At 43.7% G+C, this 24,289-nt stretch overlaps 1 protein-coding gene across 2 annotated transcripts in view; it reads left to right on the top strand.

Moving 5' to 3' along the window:
* The first annotated feature begins 5,045 nt into the window (after positions 1-5,045).
* The window catches only part of CadN2 (Cadherin-N2), a 77,287-nt gene continuing 58,043 nt past the window's right edge, over positions 5,046-24,289 (top strand). For both annotated transcript variants that reach the window (XM_070277419.1, XM_043213687.2), the window contains exons 1-2: positions 5,046-5,061; positions 15,034-15,755. In XM_070277419.1, coding sequence (XP_070133520.1) covers positions 15,701-15,755 — 55 coding nt within the window. In that variant the 5' untranslated portion in view covers positions 5,046-5,061; positions 15,034-15,700. The remainder of the gene's footprint in view (positions 5,062-15,033; positions 15,756-24,289) is intronic.

Below are 24,289 nucleotides of genomic sequence, written 5' to 3'. Positions count from 1 at the left end.
GTTTATATTAAGTTTTGTAATAAAACCCTACCTTAGATATACATATGCAAGCCATTTGGATATAAACTTACTCGAAGACTTCAAGATTGGCAGGAACACGATGCGATGTACAGTTGAAAGCCTCAGGCACTCAATAAAATAATCCAGCATTCATACAACAAGGAAATATACATGTAAGAACTGAATGACTATAGTATAGATGTGCCTGCCAATTACCACCACTCAAGACCACTTCTCATTAAACCACATCATGAAGTCCATATTTAAGTAATATCAATTATCTCAGAAAATGTTAAAATGAAAGCCTCAGAATGATTCGGTTTATGAAAGTCATTTTAAAGTTCCCTCAGTTCGAAATGCAGCTAAAATAAAGAACTATGTTTACAGGATCAAGGTGGTTTAAATACTGATACTGTTATATTGATAATGCACTACGAGATCCACATTTCAAAAAATGTGGATCCTTTAATCCTTTAGTACGTCCCTTAATGTACTCTGAGAATATGGTTGTTATTGGCAACGATATGGACATTCTAGTGTCCGATTGACAAAAAATCTACCCGAAAATTCGTTTCAATGTTTTAATGCGATTCGTGCAGGCAAACTACAAATGTTTAAAGGTGTGATCGTATTAAAATGACTAAGATGTGAATACCATACCATAAAGGCCGAACTACGTATTAGTAATAAAATCATTTAGCCCTCTTTATTTAAATTTAACCCGGATCTTACCACAAGAACCAAATAGCAAAAGGATTTTTAGCATTTTTAGCGAGCGCCATCTGGAAAAGTGGCATTTGTAATATAACCTTTATTTCTGCATTAAATGGAGTTTCCTTTCAGGCACTTTTCTCAAAATGATGGCAATACGTGACAATGTGCTTCTCAAGTAAGGTCGAAAGTACTTTGGTAAATGTGAGTAATCATTTAATTACTCAATTACAAGAATTAGTTTCTGAGCATTGCCCATACTGTAAGTAGTAATTCGAGCTTTTCCCCAAAGTTCTGACCATTTGGCGAAACTCCCAAATAATCAGCAGCTCAAAACACGCTGCTTTGCATACATTTCCGAACTTAACTGGTACTCCTCCGGCAGGGAACTCTACTGTTTCTGTGGCTCCAACTATTTCAGAACCGATGGGAATGGGGGCTGGTGTGTTGTATGTGGCATGCGTGTGGTATCGAACAAATATTTCGGTTCAATCGTGAACAGGCACCTAATGAGAAATCCTATTAAAGTACAAATTTAATCCTCTAACTAATTTCACCAGCACGCCGGGAGCCACACGCACACGCACTCCGCTCTGAAAGTGACCTCCTCCTCCCCATTCCGAAAAACCAATCTGTGGAGCGACAACTGGCTGGCAGCTGGGTATTTAGTAGTGGTGGCCATCCTTGGCACTTGGAAAACAAGAGCAAAGTCTCAAAAAGGGCTTACTTATTTAAGACTAACAATGGAAAAACAGAAAAGTCCTCGTTTTTTAAAGATATTAGAGACAATAGAATTACAAAATTGAGTTTCCCGCTCTTAAGGCACTTTCGTTAAATGAAAATCACATTTTTGCAACTGTACCCCCACAGAACTGAACTGAACCGAAAATATGCACAGGCGATTGAATCAATTAAAAGTTTGCCACAGAAGTATGCAACACCAGCACAAAGTGCAGAAGGCATGCGGCAGTAAGTTGGGGCACAGCATCGGAGAGTGGAGAAATTTTTGGCAAATTGACCCAAAAATTAACAACAAATCTCAAAGGGATCGGGACGGGTCGGTACGGAACAGAAGTAACTTCAAGTTGTGTGATAGGTAAAGTGCACAAGTTGTGGCAAATATTTTGAGCGCACTTTATTGACCAATATGTGTTGCACATGCCAGTGGAGGAGGGAGCTGCCGGCATCCGGGCAGCTGGTGGGGCAGGCAGGCAATTGATGTGGCTCTTGGTGATATCGCAAACTTTGCCACTGGCAGACCAGGGCCAGTCCAGTGGGACAAGTTTTCGCAGAGCGGAGGAATCAAGCGGAAGTGACTGAGTTCTGACAAACTTTAAACGCTTCAAGTGCATGGAGTTGGCGTTTTTTAATTGCTTTGTGCGGTTTCAAAGTTATTAAGTCGTCTGACTGGATAAGTCGACTGATTAACTAGCAGCTTAAGCTCTTCAGATATGCCACTGTTCGGTGTCGTTTCCATATTTGCATCTGCACAGGAAAAAAGATCAAATGCAGCGATTGGCTGCGATTATTAAAAATGCACAGCTTTGAAAAGTGAAACATAATATGCCCAGTGACAGACAGCTCGGTTCAAAAAACAAACTGAATATATTAATGACACTTTGGAGTCTTTGTGTGAAAAAGTGTTTACACATTGAATGAGTCGGCAAACAAAAAGTTATCCAGACAGCTTTCAGTTTTTTCTCTCAATGCACAAACCATATAAATTGATTGGCTGTCCTGGTCCTGGTCCTGGTCTGGCTAGTATGTAAATGAAATCCCAGACACTGCATAGTGTCAGCTTAAATGTAATTGTTTGGAATTTTAATGAAATTGAAAGACTTCATGCTGATGCAGCTACAACATAAAATAAGAAGTAATTGGCATGCGATAAAAAATGGCCAAGAAAACCCTGGCATGGAGGAGCTGCCTGCGCAAGAGTGCAATGCAAGGAGTGGAAAATGGAAAACTTCACATGAGCTGGCAGCCCTCGAATCTATTTGCTCTAAGTGTTCGTTAGAAAATGTTTGCATAGCAGCACTCAACGTCATTCAAAACACATGTAGAATCGTCGGGGACCCTCGGAGAGGGCTTCTCGATGGAGTGATGGAAGAGTGGGGTCTGAGGCCGTGAGGCTGCCTGATCACAGTAAGGGAAATCAAAGAAATCGAAGAAAATCAATAAAAGGCAAATTGTCGTAGGAAAACAGAAATGTGCATCATTTTCACTTTATGCAAATTGCAAAATGTGTGATGAAGTCGACGGCTCTCCGTCCGCACCCATCCGCATCCGCCGCCGCATCTACATTTCCCCTTTGGTGCTCCTCGACTTTCAGTCCTCCAATCTTCATGAATGAATTCAAATAGAGATCCCCGCGCACCCCTCCATGTTTGTCGTGTGTAAATGCAATGGCTGACAAAAGGCATTTGCATATTTAATGTTATTACGTTATTTTGCATGGCACACAAAAATTTATGTTTGCATGCGACAAAACTCTCAGACATTTTCATGCCCCGGACTCATCGCATTCTGAATGCGCATATTCGTTATATTTCCCACAAATTTCACAATAATTCCGTTACAACTTTTCGGGAGGCTGGCAAAGGGTCTGGGAGCCTGAGAGTGTTCCCCAATGCACACACTAGGTACTCCCTGTATATGGCTGCCATTCTTGTTCGCCATCGTCATCACCATAAATAATAAAATTATTACGTGCTGCCAGTTTGAATTTGCGCCCATTTCGGGACTCGGCTAGTGGGTCCTGTGGAGAAAATATTAAAAACGAAGAACAAATAGAGCCAAAATGCCATTAAACACGAGTTTCAGATTGCACAAGTTGCGGCATGATTGAATTTATATCCTTCATTAGACGGTAATGATTCAATAATCATGGTATGATTTCCTCTCTAACGTAGGTATTTTTATAATTAAAAGTCACTACTTATCTTTTTTCTAAAGGAACATTAAATTTAATCCAAACTCTCACATGCTCACTAGCCCGCCTCAAAGGACTCAAAGGACAGCAAAAGGCAGCCCAAAGTGTGACTTAAGTCACTTGACTCTGCCAGCCAGGAAACCAAAGGGCAACTCTGCCGTGCGATGCTTTGGGATGCGATGGAATCCTGGCCTACAGCAGCCAGAATGTGCGAAACAAGGATACGTATGCATGGGGGGGCTGAGAGCAGGGAGAAGAGCCAAGAACGGGTGGCAGGACTAGCAGCTTCTGGCCGACAATCATGGCAACCGCAAATCATCATAGATATTTCGAAAATTTCATTACATTGTTCGGTTGTGCAGGGCAACTGGCGAAGGTGGCAAGGATGGAGTCTTCCTTTTTCCTTCCCTTTCAGCACGATTCGGTGACCTCCAACAGCTCCAGCTATTATTGACTGAACTGTGAGAAAAATCAGAGGTTGGTTTTTAAAGATTTTCAGCCGGAATAGCTAGGAATGGGAAATTTTTCTGTAAATGTGACTTTAATGGAAGACCCATTCTTTATTCAACTTTGCAACAACCTAGTTCCCAGTGTAGGGATGTGTGCACTTGGCTGAATGTTATCTACCATGCCAAATGATGTCAATGAATGGTTAGATGAGGTGTGTCTGTATGCGTCCGTGTGTTACATAAGTCCACATAGAAATACACACATACACAGGCACAACAGTTAATGACGGCTCTGGAAATTCCCAGGCAGGCAAAAGCCCAAGTCCCCGACAGAGCCGCCTTTCATTTCCACATTTATGCCCCAAACCCATTTTTTGTGCTGCCATTTTCGTTGTTGTTTGTTTTTTTCCGGACCTCCACCCCAGCCCACATGGCAGCCACCCCCCTTTTCCGCTTGTACCAACAATTCTCGTCTATTGTCTCATTGTCTGTGCGCTCATGTATGATTTTTTATTATAAATAAGCTTGTAGGCATGTGTCAGCCTGGGAGGGAAAAGCTCTGTGTGCCAACTAAACTCTGGCCGTAATCTGAAATGGTAGAGCTCCGACATCAGCGCAACAACAACAATGTCTGGCAATCATGTTGTAACTGCCACCAACAACAGCAACTACCGCCAGAGCAGTGGCAGTGGCAAAAACGAGAAAATGTGTTTTGACATTAAAATTTAAGATTTGGAGGAAGCATTGGCCGGAATTTCATTAGCCAAATGCTGCAAACTTGGCTTTTAAAGGGAAGCAGTCAGCGAGAATACAAAATAATAGACACACACTTATTATTTATGTTGCAACATGAACTTGCAATGTAATTACACAAAAATTACTAATAATAGGCTTTGAATTTTGCATTTCTTTGCAGATCGATACGCCTCAGATTACGAAGAGAGATTCTGCCACAAGGACATGTGAATGGTAAGTACTGTTTTAATTTATTTATGAAACGAGGTATAGCCGTCTTTGTTGTTCCATTAAGTGGCTCTTACATCAGGCCATTCAAATGGAGCACCCATAAATACCTTGAGAAATTGCCATTGGCCCGGCTGATTGTTATCTCAGTGCAAATCTGGGCAATTTAATAAAAAATAAAGACGCAATCCAAAGCAAAACACACTCACATGCCCCCTGAATGTTTGTCTACGGAAAGCAATTTTGTTTTACTTACAAATTTCCGAGAAGTACGGGCGAACACAAAACCCCGAACCGACCTTCGGCAGGCACACAATTTGTATTTCTAAATCGCAAACAAATCGAAAGCCGCAGACTGTGTGAGTGGATGAATATCTCAATTGCAGATGGAGCTAAAGAAAAGCCAAGGCTGGTAAATCGGAAGGGGAAGAGGAGGTTGTTGAAAAAGAATACACATTGCCGAGGGCTTATTTGTCGATTGTGCGGCAATGCAACACTTTTTGCTCAATCCCCAGGTTTAAATGAATAATGGCAGGCACTCGTTACCCACTTCCAACCGCCAGCCTTCCTGCTCCATTTTGATCTGGCCGCCCACAAGCCAGCCAATTTCAATTCCCAGGCCAGGAGAAAACCCACTCGAATCCTTCCTGGAAACTGTGGCTGCGTCATTTCCATCAGTTGATTGCCATTATGCTGTTAAGGTGAAAAGCGCAGTGACATTGTTGTTGCCACTGTTGCTGGCACAGTGGCAGCAATATTGCGACACTTGCAACACCAACAGCTACGGCAATGGCCCGGCAATGCCAAACAAACAAAGTGCAATGAATTGTGCCGCCTTTGCTGTGTTATTGTTCTGCTGTTGAGTGGAAAATGAGTTTACACTTAAGTAAATCACTTTTTCGCTTTCATATTGACAAATGAAATTATCCCAGGGCGGAGTCGAGCCCAGGACGAAAAGAGACAAGCGGATGAACAAGGAAATGACTTTATTCCCCTCCGCACGCACACGTACCACATTGCGTATACGCAACGTCTGCAACCGATGATACCTGACCTCCCCTGCATTGTTGGCTTGTTTATTAGTAAAGACCTGTCTCGTACAGCCTCCGACCTAGGACTTAGCCACCTACCGGCCAGTGATAAGGAAAATTTGATTTCAAATTGGCAGCACAAACCTCAGAATTCGGATCACAGGAAGGCAAATACGCCCATCCGGTGAATGGAAGAAAGAAAAGGTCAGAGGCTGCAGAGCATACTCAATTTACGGGCTAATTTAATATGCAGGCTGGAGAAAAACCTACCGAAAAGTAAAATAAAGGCATACCAAACACATTCAGCTCTCGTAATTGGATTTTGCAAAGTTATTGTCTACAAGTCCTGCCCATCCCCATCCCAGCATCGTTTTTATTTTTTGCAGCCCCTCTCGCTTGTAGTCGCTGCATTTGAAATATCGAAAAAGTTTTTGTTGGGAAAAGGGTTCGGAGTCCGAGTCAGAGTCTGAGTATGAGATATGCATGCTAAGTCATGGCTGACCAAGCATACGAAAGTTTTAAATGACTTTTGCTTACTCTTCGTCCTGCCAAGAAGGCTACGAATGTGTGCGAAACAATAACTTGTGCATGTAAGTTTAGTTTAATTAAAACTGCTAAAAAAAAAAATAAAAACTGAAGTATAAGGAGGAAAATTGTCAACTGTGGCAAGTCTTGCATCGCATTTCGAGACTTGTCAACGCAACTATTCCAATTTATGTAACGTTGCACGTCGGACTTGGAAACTTTTCGAATTCTTCAGCACAGGCTTCATGGGAATTCTATTTTTTACACGTGTGTGTCGGATTCTGGGGAAGACGTGAAACTTTGTGACTTTGCAAAAGTTGGCCATGTCTCCGGCCGTGGCTGTCCGGCCAATTATTTAGTTAATTTAACTGATTTATGTACTTTGTGCGGTTCAACATAATTGGATACAGGGAACTTTTAAATGTCTGTGGGTCGAGCGGAAAACGAGAAATTCTTTATTTGCAGAAAAGCATATCCTGTTTCAAAGACAAACTCATCTCGTTCTTTGCATAACTTGTCATCTGCAGAAAATTACTTTCACGTCAACACGAAGACGATTTCCCCACCAAAGTTATTTTCTTTTTGTTTTCCAAACTTGTGTTCGACAAACGCCCCCACAGACATACATGTATGCGTGGAGAATTCCTTAAGCTCTTCCGTCAGGCGCCTATCACTATGCAATGCAAAAGTTCTCGGCTAGTGCCTCTGCAGTTCCATCTATGTTTGTCACATACAAACTCATTAAAAACTAGCAGATCCAGCTAGGAATATCCATTACTTAAACACCTAATCCTTCAAAGCAAGTAAGTCAAGGATTCTGTTAAAAAAATCTAATTCATGTCGAGAGAAAAGTATTGAAGTTAACAAACTATTAGCTCCTGTGAACAATGTTTAGGTGACCCCATTTTGAGCAACTTTGAAAGGGTATTTGCAACTTCACCCTCTAGTCCTGGGCACGCTGCAATTTTTATTTTAGCCACACACATGCATAATATTTATAATGAAAATGTGCAAAATGCAGGCATAAGTTGCAAGTTTTTGCCAGGCTCTCAAGCCAAGCAGTTACCATCCTTTTTCCGTACTCGTTTCCCCCCAAAGTCCTCGTTCGCCCCGCCTAGTTCCCCTTCCTTTTTAGCCTTTTTAATGCCCTGCAATCTTTCTCCCAGAGCTTTGAACCTCTGCACCTTCCGCTGTAACTCAAAACTGTTTGTTGGCAGTTTGATACCGGCATGTGTGTGGTGTTGTCGAAGTGTGTGTGTTATTTTCTGCTATCAGCTGCTTCCTGTTGTTAAGTTTTGCCAGCCAACTTGTGGCCAAAGTAGGTTAACAACTAACAGCGGAGCAAATGAACAATTTAATGCCACACACCCAGGGAAATGGTTGAAAAAATCAATTCAATTTCGCAGAGCACACATTATGCTGACGCTCATTGTAATCTCCTTCGAGTTCCCAGAGGCCAAGGCACCACCGCACAACAATGCCAAGTGATAGTAAAAATCAAATTTTATAGACACACAGCCAGCGGAGGGCGGCTTGGGGCGAGGGCCATGAGGATAACATTTGCCCTGCCAGGCCGAAACAATCTGGCTAACACTAAAGTCAATATGCGCCTGGCTGCTGCATTTCTCAAGCAGCCAGCTTTGCATGGGGGAGATATACCACAAAACAAGAAGAAAAGCAAAGGCACTGAAATAAATAATGTGTATCTTTTAAATGTAAACTATTCTTTTTTAAAATAATGCTCATATAAAATATATATTTCAAGATGTGTGCAGCTAGATTTGGATCTACTATTTTCCTCAAATTTATTAATATACTAGTTCTTCTAAGTGCAGAAAAAGAAAGCCGCCGGTAGCAACTCCTTAGGATTCGGGGGCAGCTGGCCTCCTTTCACTGTTAATCGGCTGCAAAAACAAAATGTACTCGAGTGGCAAAAGTTCTCTGCCAACGCCATCCAACTGTGAATGCAAAAATGAGCAGTAGGAGCTGTCGGACTGGTGGCAGGACCAAGACCCACAGCAGGAGCAGGATGAAGGAAGGCAGAAGGAAACAGGAACAGTTGCTGACTGGAAGATGCCCTAATGCGGTTGCCACACATCACTTGCCCCACATGCCTCTGTTGTTAGCCAGAGTGCCTAATAGCAATTCAATTTGTTCATAAACGTAAGCTCCGATGCAGCAACAGCTTGGAGGTGGCACGGCCTGGAAACTTTAAGTTTCTTTAGAGCCTGTAGAAGCACAGAGATATGCGCAATTATGATCTCAATTGTTTATTATTTTTAAATGGGATTGAGTGGCTTAAACAAGCTATTGGCCGTCCAATAAATCAGGCATCATACAACTCGTAAGGTATTACGAAATAATTAATATTGGTAACCAATACCTGCATCGCTGTTCTGAAAAGCGAATCCATTATGGGAAAATTGAAATGGCAATCGGATCTCTGAAATGTTTCAACTGAATTCCAAATGCGCCTTTCCGGGCGGGTGTTGAGCTGTTGTGGAATAAACCGAAGGCGGAATGGATAAATGAGCGAAAAGCTATTAGGACCTGCCGTAAATTCAACAGTTTATTGGCTCCTTTGGCCAAAGTGCAGCCAAATATTTTCCTCTCCCTAATTGAAAATGCACTTGAGCACTTGAAGCACCCAACCAGATGGGGCCTGTGTATGCCTCGGCTGCCTCATCCGCCTCATCTGGCTCGTCTGCCTCGCCTGCCTCTGTCTGGGGCATTTCTAATGAGCACTTAACAATTACATACCTCCTGAGTACGTTGTTCGTGGGGCAGGGGAATTCTTTTTCATTTCGCTTCTCCTCTAATTCCCGTCGAGAAGGGAAAAAGTTTAGCACATACTTTGCTCTACTTTATTTCCCAATGTCCTTTTAATCAAAAGGCAACTTGACCGGCCCGGGACGGGCCAACAACAAAGACATCCCATCGACAAGCACTGCCACAAGGAGCATTCAGGATCGAACTGCCATCGATTTGGCTCGAGGATGGGCAGAGGCGCAGGAAAGTGGAAAGCAAGGACCAGGTCCTAGGTCCTACAGGAGCTGCTGAACTCACCTTGTTGAGGGCTCTTCGAGATGCACTCATTTAATTGAGTGACCCAAAAATGAACGAGCTGCATGTTTAATTCCTCGCTCTTGTGCCTCTTAAGCACTGATTGAGATCCTGGAAAAGAGGGCCTTAGCTCTTTAAATATTTAAGGGATATCCTCAGCGTGAAAGGGCATAAGTGGTGTCTGCCAGGAGTCCCCAGCCAGGGCACTCGAGTGGCAATATAACAGCAAACAACCTAGTGCATGTTGCTTTTCTGGATTAAGTGGAGGACTTTGAAAAAGTTATTATAAAATATTTTAATTTTGTGGCAATGTTGCTTTCTCTCAGTGCTTTCTCTTAAAGAATTTAAGTTCTGGTTCTGTAATGCTCGCTAAACTAGCACCAAAGGACGTCATCCTGTTAGTACTCTGGCGGAATTTGGACGCCGGGCGTTTGGCAGTCGTGGCCAATATCAACATGAGGTTTTCCGCAAACAAGTCGATTGCATGTTGCCAGCGAATTAATAAACCAGAAGTACACGGCCATCCAGGAGCACTCATCCGACGGACTCCCAAGGGCATCCCTGGCTAGTAGCCACTCGCCCACTGGCTGGCACATTAGTGCGTGTACATAAAACCAAACTGTGATTTTGCCGCTTCCTTCCCGGCTTCCGCTCCTTTTCCTTCTGATACATCATGAATTTATGCGACTCGCAAGTTAATGATATGGAGAGGAGAAGTGGCAGAGAGCAAAAAGTGCTACGACTAATTATGTGCATGCCAATGGAGAAGGTCCTGCCACACGATCCTGGCGCATTAGTTGTATTATTCTAATTAGGCAACGGACAAATTAATCGTGTAGCCAAAAAACCCAATGAAGTGTGGTAAGCCATCCAGCCGGGACTCGGTTCCGGGAAAAGCACTTCGGAAAATGTTCAAACATTAACACCACCCGCTGATTTTCTTCCTCGCTGTTCTCTGCCCCGCAGGTAATCGCTGCAATTCTGCTTATTGCGGTTTTTATTTGACCCTTAATGCCTCCACGGTGGCTGCTAATGGAATCGGAAGTGTTTCAATAACAATCAACCAGCTGCAGTGCAACTCCTTTGCCTGGCCACGCCAGGCACTTAATTTTTAATAACCAGCCGTTTAATTGTCGGACACGAGGCGATGCATTTCCACTCCATTCGGATGTCATTACTTGAGTCAACATGCAATCAGGGTGATATATTACCCAACCATATTTAAGAGGAAAAAATAATGAAAGTATGTTACTGATTCCAATTAAATCGAAGCCTTTAAGAGCCACTTCTTGCCAAACATCCGACACCCACATGGCGGGTAAGATACAAGTACCAGTACATAAATCAAATCAAAAGGAAGGTCATCACGTTGATCACGTAATTGATTATGTAAGCTGTGCGAGTGGGCCGTGGAACTATGAAAGGGAAGGTCCCGTTTCTGTTCCACCAACTGATTTCGCAATTAACAAGGAAAAGTTAGCTGTCATTGGAGGGGAACATGCGGCGGGATACACGCAATCCCCCAGTTTCAGTTCCAGTTCCAGCACGTGGGCATAAAAACTCCAGAGTCCGGACAACACAGTCCGGTCGCAATCGGACTCGGACTGCCGGAGTTGGGCATTGTTGATGCTGGCTCTGTGCTGGGACGTGACAATAAAGCGCCGAACCGTTAAACTATTGTGCGCCATAAGGATTAATGTCATTTACATAATTTGGCCATGTGTGAGTGCGGCCAGTAGAGGGGTTCAGTCGGGGAAGGGGTTGCTAGCGAAAACCCAAAACATGGGAACACGCGTTTCGACATTTCAGCATTTTGGCCACTCGCACGAACAGCTGCTGCAACATGATTGAGCTTTCAATTTGTTGGCCAGCCCTCAGTGGGTCGGGTTGGTACAGTTGGCTCTGGCTGATTATACACTGGGGGAAAGGTCGCATTCTCCTAGAGCACAAGTCGCAACAATCAAGAGAAAGAGGGTTGGATCTTAAGAAGGAAAGTCTAAACGCAAACATAGTAGAACTATGATATCATAATAATAATTATACCAGATTTTTTCAAGTGCCAATAACAACCCGGAATAATAGTCACAGACGATACAAACAATCCGAAAATAGTCTCTCGTTATACGAGTCCCGGATTTGATTAATACAGTGTGCAGTGCGCACCAGAGGAGTTTACTATCTAGAGCCCCGCCCACTCTAATCAAACACCTGCCCGCGGATGCTTTCATTTGTTTTCCGTACATTCCCTTCCCGGTCATAATTATCCCTGTGACTTGTGCTCATTCATGTGCGTTGCCAGCACATCGGTTTGACATATTCGACAATTACAGGGACAACCGCAGAGCGCAGAGTCTCTGGATTGTCTATCACTCGGATGGAGATCCCATCAAGTACCACCCGTTGCCGTTTCAAAATAGTTGGGGCGTATTCTAGGGATACATTGCCCTGGCTGGAGCATAAAAAGTTTGCCCTGACACTGGGAAACCGCACACATGGGAGTCAGGCGGGTTACATGGGTTTTCGGGGCAAGTTGCATGTTGCATGGCTGGCCCCCTTTGGTCTGGCATATCTCAGTGGCGACAATTGCATTGGAAATTGGATTAAGCACATGCCACAAAGAAATCAGCAGCTGCTGTCTGAGAGAAGAATTTCTGACGACAGTTGTAAAAAGTGATGTAAGAAAATTAAAAAGGAAAACATGGCTTTAACGACTCTTCTCTACTTGAAAATTGCTTTAAATTGGGTTATGAGGTAGCCTAAAATGGGCCAGCTAGCAAAAAAACACCCATACCATGAATGGACACGAGAGCTCCTCCCCAGGATTTGGCAACCCAGCAGTGCCACAATCATAAAGAATCATGGAGAGAAATTGTTGAACATAGTCGTCATATCAAGCCATAACTCATGCTTTGTCCTCCTGTTCCCCAAAATCTGTCTAGTGGCCCGCGACGCCCCCTTATCTACGCCCGCCAGCGCCCTGCCCCTCCCATTTATAATCTGAACTCGCATTTCAGCTTTGGTTTGGCGCTGGTTTCGTTGACGTGACGTGACGCTGGAGTTCTGGCCCGGTCCTGGCCAATGACAATGACAACGCCATGTCTTTGCCAGAAGCATGAGATGGCACTCCTTTCTAGTCGGTCTAGTCGCCATTTTTTTGCGACTGCTGTCGATCCCCATGTACTCTTTATATGTACCTACCGCACTGTATGCATGGAGATGGAATGCGAAATGTGAGGAGCGCGTGCCATGGCTTACACGTGTCAGTGGTCATGTCAATTGTCCGAATGAAGTGCAAGTTTGCTCCATGTGAAAATTTGAGACACTCGACACGCGGGGGGTTGGCAATGGCATTGATTTCCCCAATTGTTGATGAGCTCTATGAGTGAGCTCTGGGTAAGCTCATATATGTTTTGGGACATCCATGGATGAACCCATTCCACCCAGTAACCTTTCAACAAGTTTTGTTGCATGCAAAGTTTCCCAACTACACTTAGTGTCTGCGACTTGGATAGGCAGGGCCTCCCGCTAATTGGAGAGACTAAATAGTACCCGTAATGATGACACGCCAATAAGGTTGCCTCACCCGATTATGACGATGATGAGGCAGCCGCGGCAGCTGGGAAATTGAGCGCCACGTCGAACACGTTGCGCATTAATAACTTGTGATTTATCGCGGCAGATTAACTTTTTCCCACCACAGCCCCTTCTCTACAACTAAGAGCTGCTCCTAGTGGATAAAGTGGTGTTAAATTGCTCTCCGTTCGATGAAAGTTTCTGCATTGGCTGGAAGGAAGGTCTAACGTCTAATTTGCAAGGATGGGAAAAGTATTTAATAAATGGTCTGTGTGATTGGGGGATAAATTAGCGAGACTTGTGCATACGAGCCATATTTAAAGAAACTCATTAGAAGAGTTGTGTTGCATGTTGATTAGAGGGATCCGGTCCTGGAAGATACATTACGCCGGTCCCCGTCCCTCCAGTGATTCCTAAACTGTCCTTTGTTGTGCAAAAACACAAAAAAACTCGAAAAATGCGAGGAGTGTGCTTGGGTCCGAGATAAGTCCCTGTCCTACCCACTCCCCTTCGCACTCTGCTCATTGTGGAGACGCCACAATGCACAATTTTTACGCGCTCTACTTCATAAATTAAATAGCAGGCGCTCTTCGGGCCACAGTGTGTACTGGCATATATGCAAACAGAGTGGGCTGTGTGTGCATTGTCTTGTGCGGTTGTTAGAAAACAAAACGGCAAGAAAAGTAATTCATGGCACAAAGGAGACGGGCCGCGAAAAGAGACTAGACAAGCCCCCAGAGCCGACGCTCTCAGACTATTGTAATGTGACAAGGATTTCCAGTAATGCTTCACAGTCATCTCTCCCCTGGCTGCTAAGACATAATCCCAAATCCATACATTAAAGAGTGATTTCTTCGAGACAATAGTGAGTTCCTACTTGAGCTCAAGAAAAGGTAGTCATGAAGTAAAGAGCAACAGAGAATAGGAGTTTTTAAAAAGTATCGGGCATCATATATCTGAGAACATAGACTAGATCTAGATCAAGAGATTTTCTTCATTAATCATCTGAAAATAACCAAAATAAAAATGAATTTCCATGTTATCGTTAAGAAGGCTGTTTACTCAGCCATAATTGCAGCTCATCTGGTGTCTTAAAATTTTGGGGCAACCCCCGAAATGTCGGTTCAAATCGGACCGGAAATTTATGGCGCCTCCGGAGGTCGCCCCACAAGGGCCGTGTTTGTGGCCATAAAGTAAAGCCGTTATGACAATGATAAATAAAAAACATGCTCTGGGCCTTTATTGGTCTGACTTCGGTATTTCGTGCGCAAATTTGCCAGCTTTATTTAATATATTAATTATGCCGGGCTTCTGTTTAACTCATTTGCTCTTTTGCCAGTTTGCTCGGCAAATATGCACACAATATATATTAAATATGGGAAAAAATGCGTCACACAATTATTCAATTTGGCTTTTTTCTGCGCCTGCATTTATTACATTTTTAATCGCACTTAATTTTTCAGTTTGTCGCGCTCGTGTCTGGCTCGGCATTTTATTATTTTCTTCTGTTCAATATTTATTATGACAACAATTTGTGCGACGCCCACCTTTGACTGACTTTGTAATTAATCAATGGAATTGCAGGGGAATGCAAATACCATCAAGTTAATGTAGCATTACAGGGAATACGTTTCGTGTCAGGTTTTTAAATACATGTTTTTGATTTTTAATAAAAACTGGAAACTAAGTTAATCCCTTTGTTAAAGCTGAAATGTTGTAGATTTTAGACTTTCTACTCTCCAAGAAACCAAATCTAATCATCATGAATTCTCTGTTTCTCTTTCAGAGCTCAATGGAATACACAAAATCAAAATAATTGCTAAACGCAGTTAAATATTGTCGCTTTCAAAGAAAGGAGAGTCCTAGGAGAGCCCCAGTACAGCCGAAAAGGGTACAAAATACAGCCAGGACCAGTGGCCACGAAGAGCTAGAAGAGAATTTGATATTGCCCCAGAAAGTTGCACACAACTGCAGGCAACCGAGACAGGACAGGAAGTGGAAAAGGCATAAAGAGATACGATAATCAAGCGACGGGATTAAAGGACGCGGCCAGGACGAGTACGAACGGGGTCAGCCATTTACTGTACGATTGCCAGCCGAAACTTTAATTGCCTCTCAGTTGTTGCCACTCCCAGTGAAGTCCTTCCCAAAAAGCACAAGGCACAAGGAAAAACACAAGTCGGACCGAATGCAACAATTAAAATCAAAAAGTTTTGGACAAGATGCTGCTGCCTACGCCGCGGCAACAACAAATCCCCACTGCTGAGCGCATCCATCGACAACTTTTGCGAGCCTAAGACCCCGAGAAGGCCAACGGAAAGTCGCCAAGCGGAAGCCGGAAGGATCCTTCGACTGCGACTGCGACAGCGACAGAGACAGAGAGCCTGCGAGGAGAAAGGGAAAAGCACGCTGGCGAGTGGCGGGGCTTTTTAAAACGTCTGCTTCTAATTTGAATGGACTCAGCAGCATTCGACATTCAAATGCATATTTGGAAACTTTTGTTAATTGGTAAGTGCCAGTCCGTGTTATTTTATGCTTGATGAAAGCGAAAACTTAGCCAGCCTTTCAGCACTTTCTTCACATCAGGCCAGAGTTATGGCCAGAAAAGTGGGTTACCTCGCCACTGCCAGATTCGAGACTCATTTATGCCAAAAATTATAGCGCTAGATTAAAAAAAATAATAAAAAGGAAGAGCTTGCAAGAAAGGGGTGAAGTTTCGGTTCTTGTTTTCTGTTTTGTTTGTGTTTTTTTACATTTAACTTCCCCAGAGTGAAATTTATACTTTTTGCCTCACCCATTCAACATTTCAGCATAGCTGGCTCAAACAGTACTTTCACCTACTTTCTTCCGAGTTAAAGTTCTTGAGGGTTTATCCAGGGAATAGACTCCACTCCATGGCAAACTGAGAGCTTTTTAATTATGAAGCCGCATCCTGGCGCGAATCTGCGGGCGTTTAGTTAATTTGTTTTTTTTCCCCGCCCGAGTTTAATGGAAAACAGAAGCTAGTAGAAAAGGCACTTCCGCCTCAACTTGGGGGATCTCTTTTAAATCAAATTTTAATTTTTGCCACTGGGCTCATATTCGTACTTGCAGTTCAGTGTTTTTTCAATTACCTATTCGGAAATTAGCAAAGGAAGAAAGGCATCCAAATTAATTTGATGCACTTGAAAGGCTCTCAGGTTAGAGGGAAACTTTTAGGGGCAATTTGCCGATGGATTGCGTCGCCGTATTAACAGGCAATCAACTTTGATTAATATCGAGCACAAAGCGCCTCGAAATCGTTTTGAGTTCGATTTCAATTTGCGGCCCGCATCCTTCTTCCATTGCAACTTCGGGGAAAGCGATTCCCTCCTGTCTCGGGGGAGTTTTCCGTAGCAACTTTGAGACTTTGACATGGAATCTTGCTGCACTTAATAAAGTTATTTATCTAGACCAGACTCGGAGTCGAGTGCAGCCGGAGGTGAAGCGGCAGCTCATGTGCGTTAAAGTGATTGATGACATCGATAAGTTTTTATAAATTGCAACCGCTTCCAGCAGACATCCAAGACATTCTCTTTATCTCACTCTTATGCCCCCTGGATAAGCCAGTCTTGGGCTGTGTCATCCTTGCAATAGCACCGAAGTGCGCATTCTAAAGAACTGCCTGTCCTGAATACCCTGCCCTGAAAAAATGGTAATCTCGCCGCACATTCCTTCGCATAATTACGCTCTCCCATCCGATCCCAGCCCCAATTAAAAGTCAACTGCACTTAAGACTTACTTTGGCTGACCACACACAGGCTAAAAAAAATATAAAATAAAAACTAAAAGGGTTGGCGGAGCAGGAGCGGAATAAAAATAAAGCTGCTAAAACTTTTGCGCCAAATACTTAATGAGTGGCTCATAAAAATCCCCATATATATGCAAGTGAAGTTCGGCGGTGGAAGAGGAGCAAAAGGCAGGAGGTGTGGGTGTGGCAGGGTCGACAACACAAATGTCAGGCACAAACAGAAACCTCAACAATTAAACTTTGAGCTCCGCAAACTGGCAGACCAAACTGCTTTATAATGTATGACGGTTTTCCGGCAATTGCCAAAACAAAATCCCTGCAAATGGCGCAAACAACTTGGACTTTGACTTGGTCTAGGCTTGGATGCTTCTAGGTGTGTTCCCGAGTTACTGAAGTGAGCATTCTGACCAAGATCTGTGGTGGAACAGGCCCTTTGTGGCCCAGACGTGTGGTTAACTTTGTAATAATTTGGGTACAACTTTCGGCGAGTTTCCAAAACTGGCATTTATTTTGGACTACAATGAAAGTTATAAACTCTGAGTGAAATAAAGTTTCTGTGGGCTGGTTAATAAACTCTGTTGTTTGGCAAATCAATTTCAATTGCAGGACTCTCCAAAAAAAAGCTTTATGGTACAACTCGACGAAGGATATTCTTACAGCCTGTTTATAGAAAGCTTGTTTCTATAAAGAAGACTTTTCGAAGAGCTTTTCGTTGCATACGAAATAAGGATATACGAATAAGGATATTTTCCAAAGCTTGCAGTCGAGCTATAATAGTAGTAGTGGTATAAGATAAACAAAAATATAAGCACATCCTAAACAAATTTTTCTTTATACTTCTATTTTCGATTAACTTTCGCAAAACCAAGAGAAATATATTTAATCTCGAAAGTATAAGACCCTTTGCCTTGGAAACTTTTATTCGATATTAAAGGATATGGTCCCAGTATTCTTAAAATTTATGTTTAAGTAAAAACCCTTTTATAGGAAACACAAAACAAAAACTGTTATACAAAACCTTTAAGAGAGTATTTGAACTCCAAGCCAAGCATTGAGCAGAATGTGTGGAGTTAATATTAAATTAATTTCCCTTGTAATGTGACACTTTCTTGACAAAACAACTCCAGCACTAAGCCGAGACAGCGCAATTGTAAATGGATCCCATCCTGGCCCACTCCTCTTAAACAGCATTATTCAATTTAGCCATCAGAAACGTCATCCGTAATAGAGACAAACTCAAAAGCCGAGAACTGCGGCAATAATGCAAACAAATTAGAAATTACGATGCGACACAGTTGACAGCCGTGGAAGAGGCTGCGAAAGAAGGCGAGGAGCAGGGCTGGGGGCAGACGACTAAGCCAGGCCAACTAACCCGCAAAAACCATCGAGAATGTTAGCACCGAAGATAAGAGCAGCTACAACTACACACAACTGGGAAAGCAAACTACAATCCAGAGGGGAAAACCAGCTTAAAACTATAATTTGTAGGTTGTTGCAGTCTGACTAAGCCACAAACGCACACATGTTTACAAGCTGCACTGGAAGAAAATAGGGTGGCTAACAAGAAGTATAATTTTTGAGGGCTTTAACTCGAAATCTGGTAGTATTTTGTTGATGAGAGTACTTTCTCAGTGTACACATTTAAGAGTCTGGGGCTTTTATTATTGTGGCTTCATTTGCAATGCACAAAGTGACTGGGAAGGGGGAGGGCAAGGGCAAGAGTGAGAGGAAAAGAGAGGGAAAGAGGGGGTGCGAGTGAGAGGGAAACAAATGCGTGGCAAGTTAGCGACCGCATCTAAAATGAAAAATCTCGAGCACACGCACACTGAAGCACAGAGCAAGCGCTACACAGGGCAACAAAATATTAGGAAAAACAGGCAAGTTGCGATTCCAAGAAAGGACAACACTTGTGGCTTTTTCACACACACTGCCACACTGGAACACACACACACAGGCGGGTGCTAAAATGGCCACAGCCACAATTTGTGTTGTCACGAAGTAAATGTTGACACTTGACATAGACAAATACACAACTCTGACACACTCGCACACACTCACACTCACACTCACGTACGGCCAAGAGAAAGAGAGAAAGTGAAAAAAGAGTTGCCAGCTAGCCCCGTTAGGAGTTTGTTTTATGCTTCCGCACACTTGACATTACACTGCCATCACCCATCCGCCCCGTGCGCCCAGAGCGCCCCACTTTTTCCTTCCGTTCGCCTCTAGATTTTCCGCAAGGGTAGCAGGCAAGGTTATATGGAAAACGGGTTGCGAACAGAAGCTGCAAACATAATCACATTAATTGAGACATTTTTAATTGGTTTATTTTTAATTGCTCCTCTTTCATTGAATGCTGAATATTATTTTTTATGGCACTTCTTGCGCTGGTTATTTAGAACAGCTTGGGAGAGGGAAAAGTCATAGAAAATACACAAAGTGAACGTGTTTTAATAATTTATATCAAGCCTTGAAACTATCTAGGTTATGGCCAGTGATTCCCAATACCCATTAGGATCCGAAAATCCTTTGCCAGGGTATTTCCCCACTAACTTCCCCCAGGCCTTAGATGGTTTATTTGGATAGGAGCGCCAAGCCCGGCCAAGCTTTAGTGTCGTTCGTGCCTTTATTCAATTTTACTTTGACTGCTAAGCCCCACGCCCCACTTCCCACGCCCACCAGCCGTTTAGTTGCCACTACTTGAGCCCCCTGCCCTCGACGAACGCCCATAAAAGCACCGCCCCACTGACCCCCACTGGTCGTGACACTCTCTGATAGCAAATTATTACAGTCTGATGAGTTCGTCCTGCTGATGAATGAATGCCAGGCCAATAAATTGTGCTTCGGGCCAAAGATACTGGAGAATTTTTTCAGTCCTGCTGGGGGTGAGGCGTCCTGTCGAGCGTCTTGTTATGCCAAAGAATGGGTCACATCAATTTGTTTGCTTTATTTAAGTTTCTGTTTTGATAAAAATTGTTTGCATACTTTGTTGCCAGCAAGTCAGCTCAGTATCTCATATTTGATTGTTTGTCCATGCATTATGGACTCCTCGTTTTCGAGATTGGGGACAATATTTTCTTGGGGATCCCGCCCCGGGGGAGGATCTGCCGTCACCCCATTCCATAGCTGCCAGCCCGCAACTTAATTAAACTGCTTCTAAATTTTCCGAATTAACCACGTAAATAACTCAGGTCGCAAAGCAAAAGTCAAACCCAAACCCGAAAATTCCGCAAATAAGCTGGATTTGGGTTCTGCCAAAATATGCTCAAAGAAATTAATTACGCCGGGGAGGGGCGACCAGGTTTCAGGGCAAGGGCACATACCTGTGTCTGTGTATCCTTATTGGCCATATAATGTGGTAAGTGGCAAGTGGGCAAGTGCATTCCATTCTGGCTGGCTTGGAACAAAAGCTGCGAGCGCCCGACCGCAATCCCGGCGAAATAAACTACCTTGTGGTTCAAAGTTGATGCCTGGAAACTTTTCCGAATGCCTCGCGTCCGCAAGTTAATTAAAGTGCTTTATATTCTGCACTTGGCAGCTTAACTTTAGGGGTTTTTGACTTTACGAGTAGGGGAAACAAGTGTCAGGGTTATTGCTATTTTCGAATAGGGAACGCACTTGAAAGTCCGAAACGAGTTCAAACGTCGAGCTGTCAGTGGACAGATTAATTCGATTACGCAGCGTAGCCCAAAATTCAAATTCTGGCGACAAAGGCATAATTTGCGGTGGCATTAAATTGAAATGAATCGACTTGCCGAGAGAAGTGCCAAAGTGCAGCGGATAAAAACTTTAATGCCACAATTTGCAGCTGCCACAAAGACGCCGAGAACAAGAGCTTCCCCGGCCGGGTAGTGGCAAGACCCACGGAGACACAAATCGAGAAGTGGAGACAAAAGCAAACTGCCAGAGAAAAGTTGCAGCTGGGGAAGCGAAGCGGAAGCAAAAGTTGCCGGCAACTTGCTGACTCCCCTGAATGAAAATGAAGTTGCAAAAACCGAGGAGACTCCGAGATTTGTTGGAATAACCCGTAATGATTGCAAGAGTTTTTGATTGTGACAAGGCACACGCTTGCCCCAGTAGCCCACCCACCCTCCATATATATATATATATAGTCCGACGACCCTTAAACGATGATAAATGTCCAGGCAGGCGACACGAATTTGTCAGGACCCCGAAAGTAGTTTCTGATTAAGATCTTCATCTTCTCTATTTTTGGGCAGCTGCGTGCAGAGGCATAGAAACTGTGAATTAACTTGGCTTTTGGTGTCCGGGCGGCAACATTTGTCTTTGATATCAAAATATCCGGCGGCCGATGGCCGAGTGAGTTCAAATTAAATAAATATTTATGCATGGGCCCAAATCAAATCGCAAAATGACAAGTAGCAGCTGTCAAAGAAACAGTGCGGGACTTTATTGCCAGTGTCTTCAGGACTTGCAGGACCCACAGGATGTGGCGGAGCTCTCATACCTGGTTGTCATTTGTGACGGAAGTGGGCGATGACTTCCTCTGGCCGGACCTCGTTCTGCGTCCTGAGTCCTCCTGCTCCCCGGCGTCTTTCGCATTGTTTGTTGAAACCTTTTGTACAACTTGAGTGTCCTTCTTGACGCAATTGTGGCTGCACGGCGAAAAATTAGAAGCCTTTTCAGCTCTGTAAAAATAATCCATATTAAAGAAGCTTTTCTATCAACCTGTACCCCCTTACCTGGATCCCATTCAGCCCCACTTGCCCTAGGGTCGCTTAAGCTGGCACTTATTTAATTTTCATATAAAGTTGATGCCTCCTGGAAAGTTTGCCCGCTTTTGTTTAGCAAAAGTTAAAGTTAAACTGTCTGCAGCTGCAAAGCCAAACAGTTTCCTGCGTATTAGAAATTCCAGCGAGCCAAGTTGTGTTTGTTGGCAGGGCTGGCTTCCTTTGACACGAGTCGGTGGCTTTGTGCTCCCATCCCCTCGAGGAGCTTCCTGACGAGGGAGGAACATCCCTGTGGCCTGCCAAGTTTTCATCCTGCTTGCATAATTGAATTCTGTTTCGGGGGTCAACAAGTTGTTTAGCCAGGAATAAATGCGAAAATTATTGGCCCTGATTATGAGATTGCTGGTTATTCAATATTCAACTCAATTACGGGTCCTTCCTATTTACAAATCTGACATTTGCTCCGCTCTGTTTAGCCTTGATCTAATTAATTAGAGATCCTTTTTGTTTTAGCCCAGAATAATGCGAGCATGTGTCATCCATCAGGCCGATAAATTTCATTGTCAAAAAACCGTCATGTTGCGGGTTAATTTTTGGTGGAACATTTATGCAGGACTCATGCTTCTCCGCCAGGATATTAGCATAAATATTTTACAAATTCCATCATGCCGCACATACTGCATGTTGCTGCAGAAATTTGCATTTTCACAAAGCGTTCTTTGTGCCACAGGCCCCAGATTTCCGATTAGGCGGTCCATTTGATTTTTACTTTAATAGATAATGCAATTTACACAGCCTTGGCCTGTCACAATTTATGCACCTCATTTATACACCTACCATCATTATTATAGCTCGAGCCAGGGGAGTGCGAATGGAGACAGTTTTTCCTGCAATTTGTCACGTTTCCCGGGCGGAGAGCCCCAGCCTGTCCCCAGCCCCAACTGCGACCTCTTCAAGGCCGCTAACGAGTGTCAGCTGCGGTGGCAGAATCTTTGAGATTCATGTTCGGCATGCAAACGACGTCACAAAGCGCCGGCTGCCAAGTTATTTGCCTTGACGAGCGTGTGTCAACTGGCTGATTCGAGCTTTGGCAACTGTGATGGCAAATCGAATTTCATCTCCGGCGGATTAGGCTTTAAGCTGCCCAAATTGCCACATTGCCGCTCTCCTTTGTGAGCTTCCAGAGTTCAGTGCACCCGGAGATGAGGAGCTCATGTCCATGCGGGCAGAGTCCTTTATTTCAATTCGCTGTTGCATGAACCGGGGAACTGCCATTTGTCAGGACGTGCGTGTGCAGGACGCGAATAAACAACAATTCATTTGTAAAGAAAAGAATAAATGAGAAAAAGCTACACTGCCAAAATAATTTTATTTAAAAGTTTAAGACTTCTTATATTTGTTGAAATTCTGTTTCTTTCAGTGCTGTGGGGAACCGAGTGCATTTATTCAACGCACTCACTCATGCAGTTAGTGTGTCACTCTGCCAGCCCTGGCTATCCTGGACGAGTGCACTTTGCATGGCACTGTACCCGGCCATCATTCATATGTTAGACGATGCCATTGGCATTTATCTTCGTTGCCATCTGGCCATTGTTTCGACTTATTTTTGTGGGCCACCATCAAGTCGACTTCTGAGGCTGGTTAGTGCTGAGCATGACATTCAGGAGCTTTGAATGGTAATGCCCAGAACAGATTACCTGGGAATGTCTTCCATTCGCCTTCTGACCACATCCCTGGCTAATCGATACAGTGCTCTCAAATAGGCAAACTGTCTTTTTAGTTAACAAACCGCATTGGAATTTGAAATGTGCATTGCATGTCTGTGTCTTCTTAATGACGGCCCGAAGGCTTGTGTGTCCAAGCTCTAAACATTTTTCCCATCATATTTCTGCCCCTCCCACTTCTGTCAAAGTTAATTGAAATTTAGAGCTCTCGAAATTAACTTTTCAATTATGTCAGTGCCTCGACCGAGTCGAACCGAATGCAGTGCAGCGTGAGGCCCTAGCCCATGGCTGATTTTAATGTTTGCCAGCCATGGCTTGCAATGAGTTTATAGCATGTTAAATGTGCTTTATGTTGCCAGTAATCGTTGACAGGGTTGTCGCTGGCTCTGTTAGTGGGTCACTGCGAGAAATAGGAGGGTAGTCTTTCAAGAAACTCTGATAGGAATCGAAGGACCTACGCATACAGGGCGTATGAGTAATGACTAAAACTAAAAATGCCTAAAAATAAATATTTCGGATAGCTGGCTTTTCGTTAAGTGTACACTAAGTGATCGCAGCCCGGCCCATTACCATACCAACTGCTTTCTGTGTAGCTGGCTCTGTTCTGCCTGGCTCTGTTCCTGTGTCCTGTTTTCGGTTTGGTAGTGTCCTCTTGTTGGTGGACAACATGTTGACAACAATAACAACGAAGTGCATACATGCCTCGTTGCAGAAATTATAGACATAAAAGCTATGTGTCTGCCAAACCCCCAACCTCCCCGCATGGCACACACATGCAGCTAAAATATCGTTCTACTCTGCCAGACCTGACATGACAGTAACTCCAGCAGCCATCCCAACAAAAACTGCATCTGCAGCAGC

The sequence above is a fragment of the Drosophila bipectinata genome, chromosome 2L, assembly GCF_030179905.1.
Source record: "Drosophila bipectinata strain 14024-0381.07 chromosome 2L, DbipHiC1v2, whole genome shotgun sequence".
NCBI lineage: Eukaryota > Metazoa > Arthropoda > Insecta > Diptera > Drosophilidae > Drosophila > Drosophila bipectinata.
This window is presented reverse-complemented; position numbering and strand designations above follow the sequence as displayed.